This window comes from Bombina bombina, chromosome 4 (assembly GCF_027579735.1).
Source record: "Bombina bombina isolate aBomBom1 chromosome 4, aBomBom1.pri, whole genome shotgun sequence".
NCBI lineage: Eukaryota > Metazoa > Chordata > Amphibia > Anura > Bombinatoridae > Bombina > Bombina bombina.
In genome coordinates, this window is record NC_069502.1 from 1,180,675,807 (window position 1) to 1,180,699,875 (window position 24,069).

At 40.0% G+C, this 24,069-nt stretch overlaps 1 protein-coding gene across 2 annotated transcripts in view; it reads left to right on the forward strand.

Annotated features, from left to right (window-relative positions):
• RBKS (ribokinase) overlaps positions 1-24,069 on the forward strand; it is a 463,219-nt gene that overhangs the window by 111,551 nt on the left and 327,599 nt on the right. For both annotated transcript variants that reach the window (XM_053712653.1, XM_053712654.1), the window contains exon 4: positions 9,748-9,811. In XM_053712653.1, the coding sequence (XP_053568628.1) occupies positions 9,748-9,811 (64 nt within the window). The remainder of the gene's footprint in view (positions 1-9,747; positions 9,812-24,069) is intronic.

The window sequence follows — 24,069 nt, forward strand, 5'->3', positions numbered from 1 at the left end:
TACAAGGGTTACTCATGGAGTAAGGTCAGGATTCCTAGGATATTATCTTTTCTCCAAGAAGGATTGGAGAAGGGTTTGTCAGCTAGTTCCTTAAAGGGACAGATTTCTGCTCTGTCTATTCTTTTGCACAAACGTCTGGCTGAGGTTCCAGACGTGCAGGCGTTTTGTCAGTCTTTAGTCAGAATCAAGCCTGTGTTTAAACCTGTTGATCCGCCTTGGAGTTTAAATTTAGTTCTTAAGGTTCTTCAAGGGGTTCCGTTTGAACCTTTGCATTCCATAGATATTAAGCTCTTATCTTGGAAGGTTCTGTTTTTAGTAGCTATCTCCTCGGCTCGAAGAGTTTCGGAGTTATCTGCTTTACAATGTGATTCCCCTTATCTCATTTTTCATGCAGATAAGGTAGTGTTACGTACCAAACCTGGTTTTCTACCTAAGGTGGTATCTAATAAAAATATCAATCAGGAGATTGTTGTACCGTCACTGTGTCCTAATCCTACTTCAAAGAAGGAACGTCTTTTACACAATCTTGACGTGGTTCGTGCTTTAAAGTTTTATTTACAAGCTACTAAAGATTTTCGTCAAACATCTGCATTGTTTGTTGTCTACTCTGGACAGAGGAGAGGTCAAAAGGCTTCGGCAACCTCTCTTTCTTTTTGGATAAGGAGTATAATACGCTTAGCTTATGAGACTGCTGGCCAGCAGCCTCCTGAAAGGATTACAGCTCATTCTACTAAAGCGGTAGCTTCCACATGGGCTTTTAAAAATGAGGCTTCTGTTGAACAGATTTGTAAGGCGGCGACTTGGTCTTCGCTTCATACTTTTTCAAAATTCTATAAATTTGATACTTTTGCTTCTTCGGAGGCTATTTTTGGGAGAAAGGTCTTGCAGGCAGTGGTGCCTTCCGTTTAAGCGCCTGCCTTGTCCCTCCCTTCATCCGTGTCCTATATCTTTGGTATTGGTATCCCACACGTAATGGATGACCTGTGGACTGGATACACCTTACAAGAGAAAACAAAATTTATGCTTACCTGATAAATTTATTTCTCTTGTGGTGTATCCAGTCCACGGCCCGCCCTGTCATTTTAAGGCAGGTGTTTTTTATTTTTAAACTACAGTCACCACTGCACCCTATAGTTTCTCCTTTCTCTTGCTTGTCTTCGGTCGAATGACTGGTAGTGGCAGTTAGGGGAGGAGCTATATAGACAGCTCTGCTGTGGGTGATCCTCTTGCAGCTTCCTGTTGGGAAGGAGAATATCCCACAAGTAATGGATGATCCGTGGACTGGATACACCACAAGAGAAATAAATTTATCAGGTAAGCATAAATTTTGTTTCTTTCATGTAATTAGCAAGAGTCCATGAGCTAGTGACGTATGGGATATACATTCCTACCAGGAGGGGCAAAGTTTCCCAAACCTCAAAATGCCTATAAATACACCCCTCACCACACCCACAAATCAGTTTTACAAACTTTGCCTCCCATGGAGGTGGTGAAGTAAGTTTGTGCTAGATTCGTCGTTGATATGCGCTTCGCAGCAGGCTGGAGCCCGGTTTTTCTCTCAGTGTGCAGTGAATGTCAGAGGGATGTGAAGAGAGTATTGCCTATTTGAATTCAATGATCTCCTTCTACGGGGTCTATTTCATAGGTTCTCTGTTATCGGTCGTAGAGATTCATCTCTTACCTCCCTTTTCAGATCGACGATATACTCTTATATATACCATTACCTCTACTGATTCTCGTTTCAGTACTGGTTTGGCTTTCTACTACATGTAGATGAGTGTCCTGGGGTAAGTAAGTCTTATTTTTGTGACACTCTAAGCTATGGTGGGGCACTTTTTTATAAAGTTCTAAATATATGTGTTTAAACATTTATTTGCCTTGATTCAGGATGTTCAACATTCCTTATTTCAGACAGTCAGTTTCATTATTTGGGATAATGCATTTGAATAATCAATTTTTTCTTACCTTAAAATTTGACTTTCTCCTGTGGGCTGTTAGGCTCGCGGGGGCTGAAAATGCTTCATTTTATTGCGTCATTCTTGGCGCTGACTTTTTTGGCGCAAAAATTTTCTTTGTCATTTCCGGCGTCATACTTGTCGCCGGAAGTTGCGTCATTTTTTTGACGTTTTTGCGCCAAAAATGTCGGCGTTACCGGATGTGGCGTCATTTTTGGCGCTTAAAGCATTTAGGCGCCAAATAATGTGGGCGTCTTTTTTGGCGCTAAAAAATATGGGCGTCATTATTGTCTCCACATTATTTAAGTCTCATTGTTTATTTGCTTCTGGTTGCTAGAAGCTTATTCATTGGCATTTTTTCCCATTCCTGAAACTGTCTTTTAAGGAATTTGATCAATTTTGCTTTATATGTTGTTTTTTCTATTACATATTGCAAGATGTCTCAGATTGACCCTGAATCAGAAGATACTTCTGGAAAATTGCTGCCTGATGCTGGATCTACCAAAGTTAAGTGTATTTGTTGTAAACTTGTGGTATCTGTTCCTCCGGCTGTTGTTTGTAATGAATGTCATGTTAATGCAGATAATATTTCCTTTAGTAATGTTCCATTACCTGTTGCTGTTCCATCAACATCTAATATTCAGGGTGTTCCTGTTAACATATGAGATTTTGTTTCTGAATCTATTAAGAAGGCTATGTCTGTTATTCCTCCTTCTAGTAAACGCAAAAGGTCTTTTAAAACTTCTCATTTTTCAGATGAATTTTTAAATGAACATCATCATTCTGTTTCTGATAATGATTCCTCTGGTTCAGAGGATACTGTTTCAGAGGTTGATACTGATAAATCTTCATATTTATTTAAAATGGAATTTATTCATTCTTTGCTTAAAGAAGTCTTAATTGCATTAGAAATAGAGGAATCTGGTCCTCTTGATACTAAATCTAAACGTTTGAATACGGTTTTTAAACCTCCTGTAGTTATTCCAGAGGTTTTTATCGTCCCTGATGCTATTTCTGAAGTAATTTCTAGGGAATGGAATAATTTGGGTAATTCATTTACTCCTTCTAAACGGTTTAAGCAATTATATCCTGTGCCATCTGACAGATGTTGATGGGGCTATCTCTACTCTTACTAAACGTACTACTATTCCTACGGCAGATAGGACTTCCTTTAAGGATCCTTTAGATAGGAAAATTGAATTTTTTCTAAGAAAAGCTTACTTATGTTCAGGTAATCTTCTTAGGCCTGCTATATCTTTGGCGGATGTTGCTGCAGCTTCAACTTTCTGGTTGGAGGCTTTAGCACAACAAGTAACAGATCATAATACTCATAGCATTGTTAATCTTCTTCAACATGCTAATAACTTTATTTGTGATGCCATCTTTGATATCATTAGGGTTGATGTCAGGTATATGTCTTTAGCTATTTTAGCTAGAAGAGCGTTATGGCTTTAAACTTGGAATGATGATATGTCTTCTAAGTCAACTTTGCTTTCCCTTTCTTTCCAGGGTAATAAATTGTTTGGTTCACAGTTGGATTCTATTATTTCAACTGTTACTGGGGGAAAAGGAACAATAAGGAACAAAAGCCTGATCCTTCCCCTACAGGAGCGGTATCAGTTTGGAAACCATCTCCAGTCTGGAATAAATCCAAGCCTTTTAGAAAGCCAAAGCCAGCTCCCAAGTCCACATAAAGGTGCGGCCCTCATTCCAGCCCAGCTGGTAGGGGGCAGATTACGATTTTTCAAAGAAATTTGTATCAATTCGATTCACAATCTTTGGATCCAGAACATTGTTTCACAAGGGTACAGAATAGGCTTCAAGATAAGGCCTCCTGCAAAAAGATTTTTTCTTTCCCGTGTCCCAATAAATCCAGTGAAGGCTCAAGCATTTCTGAAATGTGTTTCAGATCTAGAGTTGGCTGGAGTAATTATGCCAGTTCCAGTTCTGGAACAGGGGATGGGGTTTTACTCAAATCTCTTCAGTGTACCAAAGAAGGAGAATTCCTTCAGGCCAGTTCTGGATTTAAAAATATTGAATCGTTATGTAAGGATACCAACATTCAAAATGGTAACTATAAGGACTATTCTGCCTTTTGTTCAGCAAGAGCATTATATGTCCACAATAGATTTACAAGATGCATATCTGCATATTCCGATTCATCCAGATCACTATCAGTTTCTGAGATTCTCTTGCCTAGACAAGCATTACCAGTTTGTGGCTCTGCCGTTTGGCCTAGCAACAGCTCCAAGGATTTTTACAAAGGTTCTCGGTGCCCTTCTATCTGTAATCAGAGAACAGGGTATTGTGGTATTTCCTTATTTGGACGATATCTTGGTACTTGCTCAGTCTTCACATTTAGCAGAATCTCATACGAATCGACTTGTATCGTTTCTTCAAGAACATGGTTGGAGGATCAATTTACCAAAGAGTTCGTTGATTCCTCAGACAAGGGTAACCTTTTTAGGTTTCCAGATAGATTCAGTGTCCATGACTCTGTCTCTGACGGACAAGAGACGTCTGAAATTGGTTTCAGCTTGTCGAAACCTTCAGTCTCAATCATTCCCTTCGGTAGCCTTATGCATGGAAATTCTAGGTCTTATGACTGCTGCATCGGACGCGATTCCCTTTGCTCGTTTTCACATGCGACCTCTTCAGCTCTGTATGCTGAACCAGTGGTGCAGGGATTATACAAAGATATCTCAATTAATATCTTTAAAACCGATTGTACGACACTCTCTGACGTGGTGGACAGACCACCATCGTTTAGTTCAGGGGGCTTCTTTTGTTCTTCCGACCTGGACTGTGATCTCAACAGATGCAAGTCTGACAGGTTGGGGAGCTGTTTGGGGGTCTCTGACAGCACAAGGGGTTTGGGAATCTCAGGAGGCGAGATTACCAATCAACATTTTGGAACTCCGTGCAATTTTCAGAGCTCTTCAGTCGTGGCCTCTTCTAAAGAGAGAGTCGTTCATTTGTTTTCAGACGAACAATGTCACAACTGTGGCATATGTCAATCATCAAGGAGGGACTCACAGTCCTCTGGCTATGAAAGAAGTATCTCGAATACTGGTATGGGCGGAATCCAGCTCCTGTCTAATTTCTGCGGTTCATATCCCAGGTATAGACAATTGGGAAGCGGATTATCTCAGTCGCCAAACGTTACATCCGGGCGAATGGTCTCTTCACCCAGAGGTATTTCTTCAGATTGTTCAAATGTGGGGACTTCCAGAAATAGATCTGATGGCTTCTCATCTAAACAAGAAGCTTCCCAGGTATCTGTCCAGATCCAGGGATCCTCAGGCGGAGGCAGTGGATGCATTGTCACTTCCTTGGAAGTATCATCCTGCCTATATCTTTCCGCCTCTAGTTCTTCTTCCAAGAGTGATTTCCAAGATTCTAAAGGAGCGTTTGTTTGTTCTGCTGGTGGCTTCAGCATGGCCTCTCAGGTTTTGGTATGCGGATCTTGTCCGGATGGCTGCTTGCCAACCGTGGACTCTTCCGTTAAGACCAGACCTTCTATCGCAAGGTCCTTTTTTCCATCAGGATCTCAAATCCTTAAATTTGAAGGTATGGAGATTGAACGCTTGATTCTCAGTCATAGAGGTTTCTCTGACTCCGTAATTAATACTATGTTACAGGCTCGTAAATCTGTATCTAGAAAGATATATTATCAAATCTGGAAGACTTACATTTCTTGGTGTTCTTCTCATCATTTTTCTTGGCATTCTTTTAGAATTCCTAGAATTTTACAGTTTCGTCAGGATGGTTTGGATAAAGGTTTGTCTGCAAGTTCCTTGAAGGGACAAATCTCTGCTCTTTCTGTTCTCTTTCACAGAAAGATTGCTAGTCTTCCTGATATTCATTGTTTTGTACAGGCTTTGGTTCGTTTTTAACCTGTTATTAAGTCAATTTCTCCTCCTTGGAGTTTGAATTTGGTTCTGGGGGCTCTTCAAGCTCCTCCGTTTGAACCTATGCATTCGCTGGATATTAAATTACTTTCTTGGAAAGTTTTGTTTCTTTTGGCCATCTCTTCTGCTAGAAGAGTTTCTGAATTATCTGCTCTTTCTTGTGAGTCTCCTTTTCTGATTTTTCATCAGGATAAGGCGGTGTTGCGAACTTCATTTAAATTTTTTCCTAAGGTTGTGAATTCTAACAACATTAGTAGAGAAATTGTGGTTCCTTCATTGTGTCCTAATCCTAAGAATTCTAAGGAAAGATTGTTGCATTCTTTGGATGTAGTTAGAGCTTTGAAATATTATGTTGAAGCTACTAAAGATTTCAGAAAGACTTCTAGTCTATTTGTTATTTTTTCTGGTTCTAGGAAAGGTCAGAAGGCTTCTGCCATTTCCTTGGCATCTTGGTTAAAGTCTTTGATTCATCATGGTTATGTTGAGTCGGGTAGATCTCCGCCTCAAAGGATTACAGCTCATTCGACTAGGTCAGTTTCTACTTCCTGGGCATTTAAGAATGAAGCTTCGGTTGATCAGATTTGCAAAGCAGCAACTTGGTCTTCTTTGCATACTTTTACTAAATTCTACCATTTTGATGTGTTTTCTTCTTCTAAAGCAGTTTTTGGTAGAAAAGTACTTCAGGCAGCTGTTTCAGTTTGATTCTTCTGCTTATAATTTCAGTTTTTTTCATTATAAGATTTAAACTTTGTTTTGGGTGTGGATTATTTTTCAGCGGAATTGGCTGTCTTTATTTTATCCCTCCCTCTCTAGTGACTCTTGCGTGGAAGATCCACATCTTGGGTATTCATTATCCCATACGTCACTAGCTCATGGACTCTTGCTAATTACATGAAAGAAAACATAATTTATGTAATAACTTACCTGATAAATTCATTTCTTTCATATTAGCAAGAGTCCATGAGGCCCACCCTTTTTTGTGGTGGTTATGATTTTTTTGTATAAAGCACAATTATTCCAATTCCTTATTTTTTATGCTTTCGCACTTTTTTCTTATCACCCCACTTCTTGGCTATTCGTTAAACTGATTTGTGGGTGTGGTGAGGGGTGTATTTATAGGCATTTTGAGGTTTGGGAAACTTTGCCCCTCCTGGTTGGAATGTATATCCCATACGTCACTAGCTCATGGACTCTTGCTAATATGAAAGAAATGAATTTATCAGGTAAGTTCTTACATAAATTATGTTTTTCTGTGCACACAAACCGGTCTCCAAGCATGATATCACAAGCCCGACAGGTGTGGTTCCCAAGAGCTTTTATCAGACCTTTCCATTTGTAGTTATGTGGGTTAAACAATTTTGCCAATTGCCCCACCTTTCTGTAGGAATACGTACATCCTTCTACCAAATCATCATCCACTGCCAATAATGGGATGTGTCTATGAATGATATTACACACTTGGTAATGCTCTTCACTATAATTTGTGACCCTTTCAAACGCACTCTTTTTTTTTCTTTTAACAGCTCCTCTCTACTCATGTCGGTTACTATATCTCTTGCTTTCCAAATCCTGTGTTTTTGAGAACCACGCTCTTTTAGCCGCTCAGCTAGAAGATCTGCTTGGTGTTCAAATTGGTCAAATTCTGAGCAATGTCTGTATAAGCAAATAAATGGGTCCATTGCTATAGCAGAGAATACCCTATTCAGGTGACAGTTTTTCCACATGTAACAGTGTGTTTCCTGTTATGGACTTTCTGTACTTATTCTTCTCTCAGGCTTTATAGTCAATATTATATCCACATAGTTAATCAAACACCTGTTAAACTCATAAGTAAAGCTGATACATAAATGCATCATTGGCACTAAGTTAAACTCACTAGCTGTGTTTTCGTTCCTTTGCCAAATAAATATCAAATCATCAATAAAACATCTGTAAAGGGTCATATAGTATCTTAAAGGGTTTGACCCCATTGCTTTCCCACATGTCTAGAGAAAGAACACCCCCTCAAACCTTAAATATTTGTCTGTCATGAGGGAACTTGTAATTCTTACCACAAAATCGCAGAAATCCATGTTATATCCTGTGAACTTTTTATTTAGAAAGAAACAAACTAACTCAATCCCCTTGTGTGTGGTATGGAAAAATATAAAGGCCTAAATAATTCTTACCACAAGATTTAGTGCATGTTTTGTATCTGACAAATGGCTTGGTGGACTCTCAACCAATGGTTGAAAAATCACGTCAAGCCACTGTGAAAGATTTTCTGTCAATGCACCACTATGGGTCATCCTGTCACTTCCTGTGTACCTTCAGGAAATCATTGAATATTTTAATCACTGGATGTTCTACAAACAAAAAATTGCCCATATCATTATCAAAATGACCTTTTTCTATCCAATCATGACTCAATTCTATCTGAAAGATCTAAGTTGGGTCCCTATCCAAAACCAAATATTGTTCCTGATTTTTCAGTTGTGTCAAAGCTTCAGATACAGATTGTGTTTTATCCATAACTACTTCTATCGGATTTAAGGTTTATAACGGTAATAGTCTGAGTTGCAGTGTGGGGGAACATGAGTTGCTAGATAACCCGTTTCGGATTGTAATATAATAATTACATTGATGATCGTTGTGCTGACATATGTTTGTATTTAACAGGACTACAATATTTGTTGTGGTATGGCCCTATTTTACCATGTCAATCTTTTACCAAAAAAACCCTATCAACTTACACAATCTGAGAATTATTATTTGTAATGTGTCAACGCATTTCACATTTACTTCTGTAAATAAAGATGAATAGTGCAACAATCCTGGAGTGCTCAGTCACCGTCTCACTTTGCCCACCTGCGCCATTCCGCATAGCCACTGATTTGCAGCCACTCTTTGAGTTTTTTGTAGGGTTCCCAACTTTTTTGAAGGAAATAAGGGATGCTATGGAATTAACAAATGGCACACAGGACATTATACAGTTACTGAAAAAAAACACTTCTTCATTCACGCAGTCTAGCTGTAAGGGACATGAAACCCAAAATGTTTCTTTCATGTTTCAGATTGAGAATACAATTTAAAAAAAACGTCTAGTATCAAATAAGTTTTGTTCTCATATTATTTTTTATTGAAGAGATATCTAGATAGGTAGTGTGCACATGACTGCAGCACGACATGACAGGAAATAGTTCTGCCATCTAGTGCTCTTGCTAATGTATAACATTGTTGCAAAACTGCTGCCATATAGTGCTGCAGGCACGTGAATGCTCTTTAACTTACCGTCCTGCTTTTCAACAAAGGATAACACGAAAACTAAGAAAATTTGATAGAAGTAAATTAATAAGTTGTTTAAAATTTTATGTTCTATCTGAATCATAAATATTTTGGGTTTTATTTCCCTTTAATGAAAATGAAAAGTATAGACTGTAGCAGCCCTTAAACCATTTTGTATTCAGGTTAAATTGTCTGACAAAGAGGAAAAAGAAGCACTGAGTCTTACAGTAGATCCACAAAAGTTCTTTATTGGAAACAGGCTTCTACAGGAGACACCAGGTAACTCCTATCTGACGCGTTTCGCGCATGCGTACATGTGCTTCATCAGAGATCAACAGACACCTTTTGTACCTTTCATGCTTATAGCAAAAAAGGCATCTCTGCTTGTCATTAGATTAAACTGTTACAAGCTCACAGTGGTACTCACAAACTGAAATACTGATAGAAGACTTTTAAATGCTTCTCAATAAAGAATTGTTTTTTACCTTGGGCAGGAATGTATGTTCGTTAATTTTTAGCATCTACATATAAAGTCCGTGCCACTAGAATGGTATGGGCATTTCATCTAGCTAACAGGGAGCTTTCTTAATTAAACAATTCATGTCATTCTTATCCAGGTTGGGAAGGATTCGTTTGGAGATAATTACATTGAAAACTTCAAGAGAAACAGAGTTTCCACAGGTACTGATAATAACATAATATAAAATGGATAATTATATGAAGTAAAAAACTTTGCAATATTCTTTTATAATTTATTTTGTCCCCCTTTTTCTGCAATTTAATTCACAAATTTGTGGGCTTTGCAATTCCTGTTAAGTGAAAATGCAGAGTCTGGACTTAACACTGCTATGTTCCCACACAACTAATGTTCCCGCTAATTGTCCAAGTGACTAAATGTGTGCACAGTATTCTTGAATCTAGACAAGCTTGAAAATATTGTAAATGTAGTAACTCACTATGTCTCTCTCACACACAGATACACACACTCTCTCTTTTTCTCTCTCACACACACACAGATACACTCTCTCATACACACACATATATACACTATGTCTCTCACACAGATACACACTCACACTCACAGATACTGTCTCTTTCTCACACACAGATACACTATCTCACTCACTCACACAGAAACACACTCACACACACAGAAACACTCTCTCTCACACACACAGATATACACTCACATAAACTCACAGGTGTACACTCTTATCTCACACACTCACAGAACTCTCTTACAATCACTCACAGAAACACACTCTCTTTCACACACGCACACAAACACACACGCATTCTCTCACTGACTCACACACTCACAGATACATATGCACACACTCTGATACACACACAAATACACACTCTCTCTCACATACACAGACAGACACACACACACACACAGACACACACTTTCACATACAGATACCCTATCACACAGCTAAACACACACACACACTCTCTCTCTCACACACACTCACAGATATACACACTCTGATACAGTACACACATTTATATATTCTCTCTCTCTCTCTCACACACATACACACTCTGATACACACACTCTCACATACAGATCCATACGCACAGATGCACTTTCTCACACACACACACACACACACACACAGATACACACTCTCTCTCTTTTACACACACAAACGGTTGTTTCACGCAGTGTTTCAGAAGATCTCTTTAACTGAAACCTGGTGGGATGATTCACATGACTGGGCAGTTAACTTAGAGGGTTATACTTTATTTAGGACAGGAGTAATAAAAGGGGTGGAGGAATTTGCATAAATATAAAACCTGACCTTAAACCTACAATAAGGGAAGATAGTTATGATGCTACAGGTGATAATGTAGAGACACTGTGGTTTGAAATAAAGAGTGGGGAATAAATCCTAAAAAAATATTACTAGGAACATGATGCAATCCCCCCCAATAATAGTGGCATAAAAGAAACTCAACTACTAATGCAAATAAGAAAGGCTGCTGTAATTATGGGAGATTTTAAGTACCCCAAGATAAACTGGGCCAATAAAACTAGTAATACAGCTAAGGGAGAGATATTTTTTTTTGTATTAATATTTCCTTCTTAATGTAAGGAGATTCCACGGCATCATTCCTTACGGTTGGGAAATACTGAACCTGGCCACCAGGAGGAGGCAAAGACACCCCAGCCAAAGGCTTAAATACCTCTCACACTTCCCCCATCACCCAGTCATTCTTTGCCTTTCGTCACAGGAGGATGGCAGAGAAGTGTCAAAAGATTCAGAGTAGTTCCTTAGGAAGGGTAACTATACCAGCTGTTGGTACACTAACATGTCCAACTCTAGGGGGCGCTAGAAGAAACTAGATAATATAATGTAATGTAATAGATGTGTATACACAAATATTTTGGCTACTATACTTGCAATAACTTTGTATAATAGAACAAATTATTAGTATATCTCACACAGTAATATACAAATAAAATAAAAGTAAAAAAAAAAAAAAAGATATGCTGTAAATCAAATAAAAGTCTTAGCTGAGTCCTTATTGAGGAACACAGGATGGATCAATTGAGTCCCAGAGCAGTCGTCAGTGATGGTATAATATAGCTCCCACGGTGTAGGCCAGTGTTGTAATTAAGGCAGCTCCTCTCCAAGCAGAAGATAAGGAATCCGGATATCTGTAGATAAGAATTACAAAAAGAGGGCGCCTCCTAGTGTAATACTGCAAGTGAAACCCACGATAGCAGATCTTGAAAGAAAATATGCTCACAAAATGAGCAGCACCAATGTGCTAAGTGACACAAGCTGAGATATCACAGTTTCCCAGCAAACTGATCCTCTTAAGGATGTTGGGGCCCAGGGGTGCCCAATAGCAGGTACAGGTAAGACTCAGGCTTCCAATATAGTTCAGCAAAACTATTTTATTTTTTGTTAAAACAAGTTAATATAAAACCAATGGGTGTGTACAGTACCCAAAGTGAGTAAAACCACAGTTTAAAACAGATTGCAACGCGTTTCTCAGCTGTACTAGCTGTTTCCTAGTACAGCTGAGAAACGCGTTGCAATCTGTTCTCTCACTCAAGTCCATGTCAGGAGCGATGCTACAAGACTGTCACACTTGAGAGGCTGTTTCTGTTCCACAGCATGGATTTTGGTAAGATCGTTTAAATTTTTACATATGTTGTCAACGCTAGAAGACAGGTTCACAGTGTGGCTCCTTTTAGAATCATGGGTTAATATCTCCTGAGGGGGATTATTGAACAGTGGGGATTATTCAAATGTGATGCTTTGATTTTATGCTGCTTTATGTGTGACATTTATTGGGCTCATAGACTGTTTGTTATGTGGCTGGAACACACAGGTTTTTACTTTCACTTTGAACGCTGCGCAGCTTGTAGCTTGGCGTGCTTTTTCTCATAGCAGGGGCGGACCTTCCTTGTGCACCATGTGACCGGGAGTGGTCTCGCTTTCATTTCCTCATTACTTCTTAATATAAGGAGAGTCCACGGCTTCATTCATTACTTGTGGGAATACAGAACCTGGCCACCAGGAGGAGGCAAAGACACCCCAGCCAAAGGCTTAAATACCTCCCCCACTCTTCTTATCCCCCAGTCATTCTTTGCCTTTCGTCACAGGAGGATGGGAAAGAAGTGTCGGAAGATTACTTATGGAGGGTAGTACCCTTCAACATGGGACTAAAGTTTTAAGTAGTCTTGTCAGCATCTCAGTGAGAGCATTGATGAATGTTAGGGTCTGGAGATGCAGGGAGAGTCTTTCTGCAAAACCATCTAGACTCGTATTAACAGCTCCTAAGCAATCAGTGTTGATGAGTTTCACTGCCTGCTTCTATCACTCAAGTCCATGTCAGGTGCGATGCTACAAGACTGTCAAACTTGAGAGGCTGTGTGTCTGTTCCACGGCTGTGATTAAGATCTTTACATTTTATACTCATATGATAACACAAGAAGACAGGGTCACAGTGTGACTCCTTTTATCTGTATGGAATCAAAGGTTAATATCTCCGGAAGGGGATTATTGAACAGGGGGGATTTACGCATACTTTACTTTATTATATTTTTATGCTGTGACATGTGTGAGATGAGGCTCAAACAGATGTTGGAACATTCAGGTTTTACTTTCGTTTTTGGATAACTGCGTGGCCTGTTAGGTTTGGCACGCTTATTCCAGGAGCAGGGGCGGTCCTGCATGGCACACCAAATGATTGGGTGTGGTCTCATTGATATCCTCTTTCCTGATCGTGCGGTTTACAGGAGACCAAGCGTTTTCTCTGTGGAGCCTGGGTCATAGGAGGTGGTGAGTGCCCCAGCCATTGGGGGTATAAAGGTGCCGTTTATCTTTTTCTATATTCCATCTTAAAAGTGCAAGTGATGGAAGGACTCTGATATGTTAGAGTCTTTGGCTTGTGGACGTACTAAACCCTTGGGTTCTGGAGGTCATCGCACAAGGCTACAGGATAGATTTCAAATCTCATCCACCCAGGGACAGATCTTATCAAACCTGTCTTCAAGACCAGAAAAACATTTCTAGGGTGCGTGAGGGATCTCTCCTCCCTGGGAGTAAGTGTGCCAGTACCTCTAGCAGAGAGAGGCCTGGGGTATTACGCAAACCTTTTTGTGGTCCCAAAGAAAGGGTACATTTCGCCCGATTCTGGACCTAAAGTGCTTAAACAAGTTCCTGTCGGTCTCATCGTTTAAGATGGAGACGATGAGGTCCATTCTGCCCTTAGTTCAAGAGGGACAGTTCATGACTACAATAGACTTGAAGGATGCTTACCTTCATGTGCCAATACACAAGGATCACTTCAAGTTCTTAAGATTTGCATTTCTGGACCAGCACTTCCAGTTTGTTGCTCTTCCATTTGGTCTAGCTACTGCCCCAAGAGTCTTTACGAAGGTTCTGGGGGCTCTGCTTGCGGTGGCGAGATCCAGAGGTATTGCAGTAGCGGAGGAAGAAGGAGAACAGCGCGGCTCCAAAGCAACACCCGGAGAGCAGCGGCAAACCAGGCGACAGACAGGTCACACTCAGACTGAGCGGCGAAGACTTAAATGCAGCCGGAAGGAAAGAGGTGCTCACCAAGAAGAGGAGAATCAGTCCGGTACATCACAGAAGAAAGAAGGAGGCGGCACACTTGGTAAAAGTAAACCAGGCAGGAACTTTATTCCATAAGTCGCTACATACACACTACCAACAAGAGACGGAGGAAAGGGGGCGTGTCCTTACACGTTTCGTGCCATGCGGCACTTAGTCATAGGATGACAGTTAAGTGAGAATCTGGTAAGTTTATACCCCACCCCACCAATTAGATTACAAGAAATAACAAAAACAGGTGAGTAAAGGGATACAAAAGATTACATATAAAGGATTACAGGAAAACAACAATACATAGCGATGTTGAATGTCACATATCAAAAATGAGCTGACACAACAAGCCAAAAGATGAAAATTTGCTATAAGAAATGAAAGGAATTTAACATTCGGGACAATACCATATAGTTTGTAAAAATACCAGACAAGGTTAGGTGGCGCTGTTCAATTTATGAATATATACCATAATAAACAAAATTACTAACCAAAGTATAACTTGGGTGCCTCAATATATATTAATGCACTGTGGAGTAGTCATTATACAAATGATGAATGAAGCAAATACCTCAATATATATGAGCTCACTATATTACATTAATTAAATTTATATTTATACCATAATAATTATGGCGAATAAACTGCAACACAGTGCAACAATAAAACCTATAGAGAGGCTATTAAATGAGATGTAACCGTATGGGTAATTCAAATAATCATCTATTGAAAATTCAACAAAGAAGATGATTCCCTCAGTCTCTATAGTTATCTGAAGCAAATATACATCCTAGTTCCCTGAACCTGGAGTGAAAACAAGTTTATATAAATGTATATGGACACATCTATTTAATCAACTGTAATGGTGATCTCATAATCTGAAAAAGGATATTTATGGTTGCTCAAAATACAGGTGTAATTGGTATAATATAAATGTAATTAATGTAATATAGTGAGCTCATATATATTGAGGTATTTGCTTCATTCAGTTGGTGGGGTGGGGTATAAACTTACCTGATTCTCACTTACCTGTCATCCTATGACTAAGTGCCGCACGGCACGAAACGCGTAAGGACACGCCCCCTTTCCTCCGTCTCTGTTGGTAGTGTGTATGTAGCGACTTATGGAATAAAGTTCCTGCCTGGTTTACTTTTACCAAGTGTGCCGCCTCCTTCTTTCATCTGTGATGTACCGGACTGATTCTCCTCTTCTTGGTGAGCACCTCTTTCCTTCCGGCTGCATTTAAGTCTTCGCCGCTCAGTCTGAGTGTGACCTTTCTGTCGCCTGGTTTGCCGCTGCTCTCCGGGTATTGCTTTGGAGCCGCGCTGTTCTCCTTCTTCCTCTGCTGAATCAAGTTTGTGCGTGAGCTCAGCCATATCTCCGGAGGACTCAACTGTGAGTGCTTTATACATTACTTATTTGTTCAGCATTTCTGTCAATTTCCCCGCATGTGTTGGTTCTTATATGTAATCAGAGAATCTTATAAAATAAGTTTGGCTTTATTTCCTGTCAAGTTCACACATGTAAAGGGGTTTTGATATCCGACTGCCTGTTTTGCAGCAGATTTCAAAAAGTGATTAAAGAAAACCACATGTCTCCTTGTACCTGCAACTGAATGCTTTAGAGACGCAGTTTTTGCGTATGGTCTTAAAGGGACATTTACTGTGTGATTTATGAAGTCTTTCTGACTACTTTTTGACTATTTTGGAATCCAAGGATAAGTGACTGATCTTTGAGTTGTTTACCTATAGCAGTTCTTATTCAACACTTTATTTATGTGTTTAATAGAAAAAATGCTGCTACAGTGTTTAATTTATGCACTCTTTTCAAAGGATCAAACCTTAAGTGTTTACAGCTGGATGTTTTGAGTATCTTGGTATTTTGTCGCTTTTTTCTAAAATTATACACACACACACCAACATGGAGGAGGGGGCAATCAGTTTAAACAAAACAATTTTTAATCTTGATAACAGAAAGGATTACTTTGAAAAAATATTTTCTACAAGCAATGATAATGTCAACAGGGATTTAAAAAGCATTTTTAATCAACTAGAAAGATTGTTGTTAGTCGATTTACGCCTCATGTGGGACGCTGTTGCTTTTGAGCATTACATTAGCTCTAAAAGAATCCCTAGGGGACTTCGAATTAGAAAATTCCCCTCATACGAATTTGATGATGATGGGCTGACCACAGAATGGAAGGAAGCTTTAACCACCTGTTCCTTATCTTTATTGGACATATTGGTTAGAAGCAAAAATAACAAATGTGAGGCCTTAAGGGGACGGATTCAGTCTATAAAAACAGATTTGAAGAAACACAAAACAGATGACAAATACTCTGAATATAAGAGTTCCATGAAGGCCAAAATTAAAAAAGCAGATGATGACTTAGCTGCCTTAAAAGGGAGAAAATTTAATAGGGATCAAGAGGACTATATTAATAACAAGGTCTATGACTGGTCAAGGTTTGCGACAAGACAGAGGAGATTTACTCCAAGAGGAAATATCAAAACCAATAAAAATCGTGATAAAGTAGAAGAAGAAACAACAAATGACGGTAGTTATACCAAAGATATAAACAAAGACAAAAAGAATAAGCAAAAAAAGAAAGAACATTGGTCTAACACGTCTACGCCGAAAACAGAGCCAAAGTCAATACTCAAGCACAAGGCTACTAACAAAAAAGTTAATTTCTCCTCCACTGAACCAGAAACCTCAGAGCCAAATACAGATACCACAGATGATAGTGAATTAGAAGATTCTTCTTCCTCTTCCTCTCTTTCCCCCCAACCCTCTTTGTCGTTACAGGTCTTGCAGGAGACAAATTCTAGGGAGAAGGAGTCTGATGTACGCCCAAAAACCAAGAGTAAAGGGTTCCCTTTAGGAAAAGAAAAAAGACAAGATGTGCAGGAACGAGAAGAAGGCAGAAGATCTTCCAAAAGAAGACAAAAGAAGGACTAAAACTTGCTGTCCTCAATTTATCTGATTTTCCTTTAAATGCTGATCATGTCAACATTTTATCTAAGGGATTGGGGTTTGCACCCACACACTAATTTTCGGTCTTTTCCACGTTATTGGATATTAATAAATTTGTTCGAAAATTAGCCCTCAAAAGGTTCTTTCATGAATCAGAAGGCAATTTTTCTAATTGTGTACAGATTGGTGATGAGGTAGAAAACAAAAATATATGCTCTGTTCCCTATTTTGGTTTTGATGATATGGTTACTTTGGAGGTTTTGAAAGATTTGGATCAGGGTGATGGGCGTCTTAATGATGCTAATATCCAGAAACCTAAAAAAAACCTCATCAGACTTTTATCCAATTCAATCCAGGGGTGCACATATCAATCAATTCCAGAAAAGGGTTGAACAAGAGATACTGAAATTGGGTGCTGATGTTAAAGTGTCTGGTGACAAGAAAAAGTTTAATAACCTATCAGCTAAAGAGAGAAATGCTCTAAAACAGTTGAGTGAGAACTGCGACATTGTCATCAGGTCCTCGGACAAGGGTGGCAATGTCGTGTTTCTAAATAAAGTTGATTACATCAAAGAAGCTGAGAGACAGTTAGGTGATGGTGTCACATACAGACGCTTATCCAATAACCCCACTAACACCTTTAAACTAAAACTTGGAAAGTTGCTAGATGAAGCGGTAAATCTGGGTATCTTTACATCAAGAGAAAAAGATTTTTTGATCCCTTTGCATCCTATCACGCTTATCTTCCACCACCTGCCTAAGACTCATAAGAGTATGGTCAACCCACCCGGCCACCCAATTATATCTGGGATAGGCTCATTATTTGAGCCTTTGTCGGAGTGGGTTGACTCTATTCTACAACCAATAGTTCAAGGCCTGAGCAGTTATTTAAGGGACTCAGGTCATCTTCTTTCTTTGATTAATAATATTGGTTGGTCACATGAGTCTAGGTGGGTGGTGGTTGATGTTGTCTCTTTGTACTCTAACATCCCGCATCATTTGGGTGTTAGAACAATTGATTTTTTCTTGCAGAAGAGGACTGACTTCTCTCCAGAATATAGAGAATTTATCTGTGAATGTGTTGAGCTCCTACTGTCCCATAATTTTTTTATGTTTGATGATAATTATTATTTACATACATGTGGCATGGCAATGGGGGCCAAGTTTGCCCCCTCTTTTGCCAATTTATTTATGGGATGGTGGGAGCTCAACTTCATTTACAGTCATGCTAATCCCTTTAAGGACTCCATTCAATTTTATATGAGGTTTATAGACGACCTTATTTTCATACTTAAAGGTGATGTTGTGTTTGATGATTTTCTGATATATTTGAATCAGAATGATCTGAATTTATGATTCACTGGACTGATGGATAAGCAAGAAGTTAAATTCTTGGATCTCAGTCTGTCAGGATACCATGACACCATAGTCACGTTTACCTTTCGAAAGCCATCAGCTGGGAACACGATCGTGTCATCCTAGACACCTGATTAAAGCAATACCCAAGAGCCAATATTTAAGACTCAGAAGAAATGCCTCTACTGACGATTTATTCAGAAAGCAAGCAGACAAACTTACAGACAGGCTTTTAGCACGGGGTTATGATCATGGCCTATTAGCTACTGCTTTAAAAGAAGTAACAGACAGACCCTTGGATAGTGTTAAGAAAAAAGGTCACTAAGGATACAAGTAGTTTTACTGGGGAATCTGTCATTTTTTCTACCGAATATTCATCTCAATATGGAGATATCTGTAATATTATTAAGAAGAACCTTGTTTATTTAAAGAATGATGATATACTTTCCAACTATATAGAACATATGAAGTTTGTTCCAAAGAAAGCACCCACGTTGGGTAACAAACTTGCCCCAAGCATGGTCTGTACAACAGATAAAACTAGATCTAGAACCTGGTTGAATAAAAGAGGTACTTTCCGATGCTTGTCTTTTAATTGTGCTACTTGTGAGAATATGTCCAGGGGTGATACATTCAGCAGGACTTATTCAGGAAATACATATAAAATTGATCATTATGCCAATTGTGCCACCACCTTTGTGGTTTATCTCTTGGAGTGCAATTTTTGCAAAATTCAATATGTGGGTCAAACCTCACGATCCCTGAGAACCAGAGTTGGGGAGCACAAAAGGGATGTTAAAAACTACTCTAAAGAGTCACCTATAGCCAGACATTTTAACTGTTACCATTTTACACATATATCCAATTTTAATGTCAAAGTTATTGAGGTAGTGAATAGACCACCTAGAGGTGGAAATAAGAATAAGATTCTTATGAAGAAAGAGCTGTTCTGGATTTTGACATTAAATACCAGAGAACCTAATGGTTTGAACAGGGAGTGAGACATCAGTCTATTCGTTGAATAATACCTGTATTTTGAGCAACCATAAATATCCTTTTTCAGATTATGAGATCACCATTACAGTTGATTAAATAGATGTGTCCATATACATTTATATAAACTTGTTTTCACTCCAGGTTCAGGGAACTAGGATGTATATTTGCTTCAGATAACTATAGAGACTGAGGGAATCATCTTCTTTGTTGAATTTTCAATAGATGATTATTTGAATTACCCATACGGTTACATCTCATTTAATAGCCTCTCTATAGGTTTTATTGTTGCACTGTGTTGCAGTTTATTCGCCATAATTATTATGGTATAAATATAAATTTAATTAATGTAATATAGTGAGCTCATATATATTGAGGTATTTGCTTCATTCATCATTTGTATAATGACTACTCCACAGTGCATTAATATATATTGAGGCACCCAAGTTATACTTTGGTTAGTAATTTTGTTTATTATGGTATATATTCATAAATTGAACAGCGCCACCTAACCTTGTCTGGTATTTTTACAAACTATATGGTATTGTCCCGAATGTTAAATTCCTTTTATTTCTCATAGCAAATTTTCATCTTTTGGCTTGTTGTGTCAGCTCATTTTTGATATGTGACATTCAACATCGCTATGTATTGTTGTTTTCCTGTAATCCTTTATATGTAATCTTTTGTATCCCTTTACTCACCTGTTTTTGTTATTTCTTGTAATCTAATTGGTGGGGTGGGGTATAAACTTACCTGATTCTCACTTACCTGTCATCCTATGACTAAGTGCCGCATGGCACGAAACGCGTAAGGACACGCCCCCTTTCCTCCGTCTCTTGTTGGTAGTGTGTATGTAGCGACTTATGGAATAAAGTTCCTGCCTGGTTTACTTTTACCAAGTGTGCCGCCTCCTCCTTTCTTCTGTATTGCAGTAGCGCCATACTTGGATGGCATCCTGGTTCAGGCTCCATCCTCTAGACTGGCAGAGGACCATTCAAGAGCTCTTCTACTTCTTCAATCTCATGGATGGAAGATAAACTTAGGAAAGAGTTCTCTGGTTCCCAGTACCATGGTGGAATTCCTGGGTACGATAATAGATTCCATGTCCATGAGGATATTTCTTACAGACCAGAGACGTTGCAAAATTACTTCCAGTTGTCTTGCCCTCCAGACCTCATTAAGGCCCTCTGTGGCCCGGTGTATGGAGGTAATTGGACTTATGGTGTCCAGCATAGATGTCATCCCATTCGCCACATTCCATCTCAGACCTCTTCAGCTGTGCATCTGAGGCAGTGGAACGGCGACCACTCGGATCTGTCTCAACAGATTTCTCTGGACAACCAGTCGAGAGAATCACTCTCTTGGTGGCTCTGTCCAGATCACCTGTCCCAAGGGACATCCTTCTTGAGACCATCCTGGGAGATTGTGAATACGAACACAAGTCTATCAGGATGGGGAGCTGTTTGGGGTGCCAGAAAGGCACAGGGCCTATGGACTCGAGAGGAATCTCTCCTCCCGATCAACATTTTTGAACTTCAAATGATTTTTAATGCTCTGAAGGCTTGGCCTCTTCTGGGTTCGTTACAGTTTATCAGATTCCAATCAGACGACATACCCTCGGTGGCTTACATCAACCATCAGTGGGGAACAAGGAGCTCCCTAGCAATGAGGGAAGTATCTCAGATTCCCACAACTGCGGAGGCCCACAACTGCTCGCTGTCAGCTATCCACATTTCGGGTGTGGACAACTGGCAAGCGGATTTTCTCAGCAGACAATCGTTTCATCCGGGGTAATGGTTTCTCCATCCCGAGGTGTTTGCGGAGATTTGCAACAGATGGGGGACGCCGGAGATAGATCTCATGACGTCCTGACTCAATACCAAGCTACCCATATACGGTCCAGGGATTCTCAGGCAGAGCTGATAGATGCAATAGCAGTGCCTTGGAGGTTTAGCCTACTTTACATTTTTCCACTGTTTCCACTTCTCCCTCGTGTAGTGGCCTGCATGAAGCAGGAGCAAGCTTCGGCTATTCTAATTGCTCCATCGTGGCCGCGAAGGATGTGGTTTGCAGACCTGGTGGGGATGTCTTCATTTCCTGCATGAAGGTTATCTTATTGCAGGGATCTACTGGAACAGGGTCCTTTTGTTCATCAGAATCTAGATTCTCTGAGGCTGACTGCGTGGAGATTGAACGCTTAGTCCTAGCCAAAAGAGGTTTTTCTGAGAGAGTGATTGATTCTCTCATTCAAGCTAGAAAGCCGGTCACCCATCGCATCTATCATAAGGTGTGGAGGACCTACTTATTCTGGTGTGAAGAGCGTGGATTCCCCTGGCATAAGGTCAAGGTGTCCAGGATTCTTTCCTTTCTCCAAAATAGTTTGGTGAAGGGACTTGCCGCTAGTTCCTTAAAGAGACAGATTTTGGCTCTATCTGTGTTATTGCACAAGAGGCTCGTTGAGCTTCCTGATGTACAGTCTTTTGTTCAGGCTCTGTCTAGAATCAGGCCTGTGTTTAGACCTACCGCTCCTCCCTTGAGCTTAAATCTAGTTTTTAAAGTTTTGCAAAGGGCTCCGTTTGAGCCTATGCATTCGGATAACATTAAATTACTGTCGTGGAAGGTCCTTTTTCTACTGGCTATTGCTTCAGCATGCAGAGTCTCTGAGATGGCGGCCTTGCAATGTAAGCCTCCTTACCTGGTGTTTCATGCTGATAAGGCTGTTCTCCGTACTAGGTTGGATTTTCTCCCTAAGGTTGTGTCTGATCGCAACATAGATCAGGAGATGGTGGTTCCTTGCTTGTGTCCCAATCCTTCTTCTTTGAAGGAACGATTACTTCATAATTTGGATGTGGTTCGGGCTTTGAAATTCTATCTTCAGGCTACGAAGGAATTTACACAGACTTCGTTCTTGTTTGTTGTCTATTCTGGGAAGCGTAGAGGGCAGAAGGCTTATTTCACTTCCCTATCTTTTTGGTTGAGGAGTATTATTCGCTTGGCATATGAATCAACAGGACATAAGCCTCCTCAGAGGATTACGGCTCATTCAGCTAGAGCTGTGGCTTCATCTTGGGCCTTCAAGAATGAGGCCTCTATGGAGCAGATTTGTAGGGCGGTTACCTGGTCCTCCTTACATACTTTTTCCAAATTTTCCAAATTTGACGTTTTTTCTTCGGCTGAAGCAGCTTTTGCGAGAAAGGTTTTGCAGGCTGTGGTACCCTCAGAATAGGGTCCACCTCTCTTTTTACCCTCCCATTTTCATTCAGTGTCCTCTAGAGCTTGGATATATGTTTCCCACAAGTAAGTAATTAAGCCGTGGACTCTCCTCATATTAAGAAGGAAAACATAAATTATGCTTACCAGATAATTTCCTTTTCTTCTGTATGAGAGTCCACGGCCCCCGCCCGTTTTCTCTGTTGGGCGGACCTAAATTTTTGGTATTCTTCTGGCACCTTTTATATCCTGATATTTCTCCTACTGTTCCTTGTTCCCTTGGCAAAATGACTGGTGGATGAGGGGAGTGGGGGAGGTATTTAAGCCTTTGGCTGGGGTGTTTTTGCCTCCTCCTGGTGGCCAGGTTCTGTATTCCCACAAGTAATGAATGAAGCCGTGGACTCTCCTCATACAGAAGGAAAGGAAATTATCTGGTAAGCGTAATTTGTTTTCCTGACCGAGCTGGCTGTCATATAAGACGCTTTTTTCTCTGTATTGTCTGGGTCTAGGAGGTGGTGAGTGCCCCAGCCATTGGGAGTATAAAGGTTCCGTATTTTTAGAAATAAAAAAGATTGTTTTACTTTCTGTGTCCTACTGTCATTAGCTTAAGCTATGGAGAATTCTGAGATACTAGAGGGTACTCCCTCTATTCCAAATAGTAATACCTGTTTATATTGTGAGAAGGCCTTGATATGCCCTCCCTCTCAACTATGTTCCACATGCCTTGAACACATCATTAGGTCTAAGAAGCTTAACTCCTATAGTACCACTGAGCCATCCACCTCTGAGGACTCGCCGTCCCATGAGGTGCATACCCATCAGTCATCTCCTTCTACACACGCAGCTTCCCGTAGCACGCCTGATCCTCCATCTGGAGGGAGCCTTTTACTATCAGATTTTACTGCAGTTAAAGACGGCGGTGTCTGAGGCCCTTAGTGCTTTACCTTGCTTCGCTAAACGCAAGCAAAAGGTTAAACATAGCTCTTCTACCCAGGGCTCATCATGTGATTTATTGGTTTTATCTGTTCTGGCTCAGTTATCCAAGGATGAGTCACACTCTGAGGCTTCAGAGTGTGAACTTTCTGGGTCGGAGTCTGCTGCCTCTTAGCCTCCTGCTGCAGAGGAACAGGCCTTTCTACATTAGATGTTCCAGAGGCCAAGCTGCCTGATGAACCTTTGATTCCTAAATTAGACAGAGTGTACGAGGACAGGGTAGTGCCGTTAACTTTTCCTGCATTTGTAAAGATGGCGAAAATTGTTAAAAACGAATTGGACAGAATTGGATCTTCCTTTTCCCCTTTGTCTTCCTTTAAG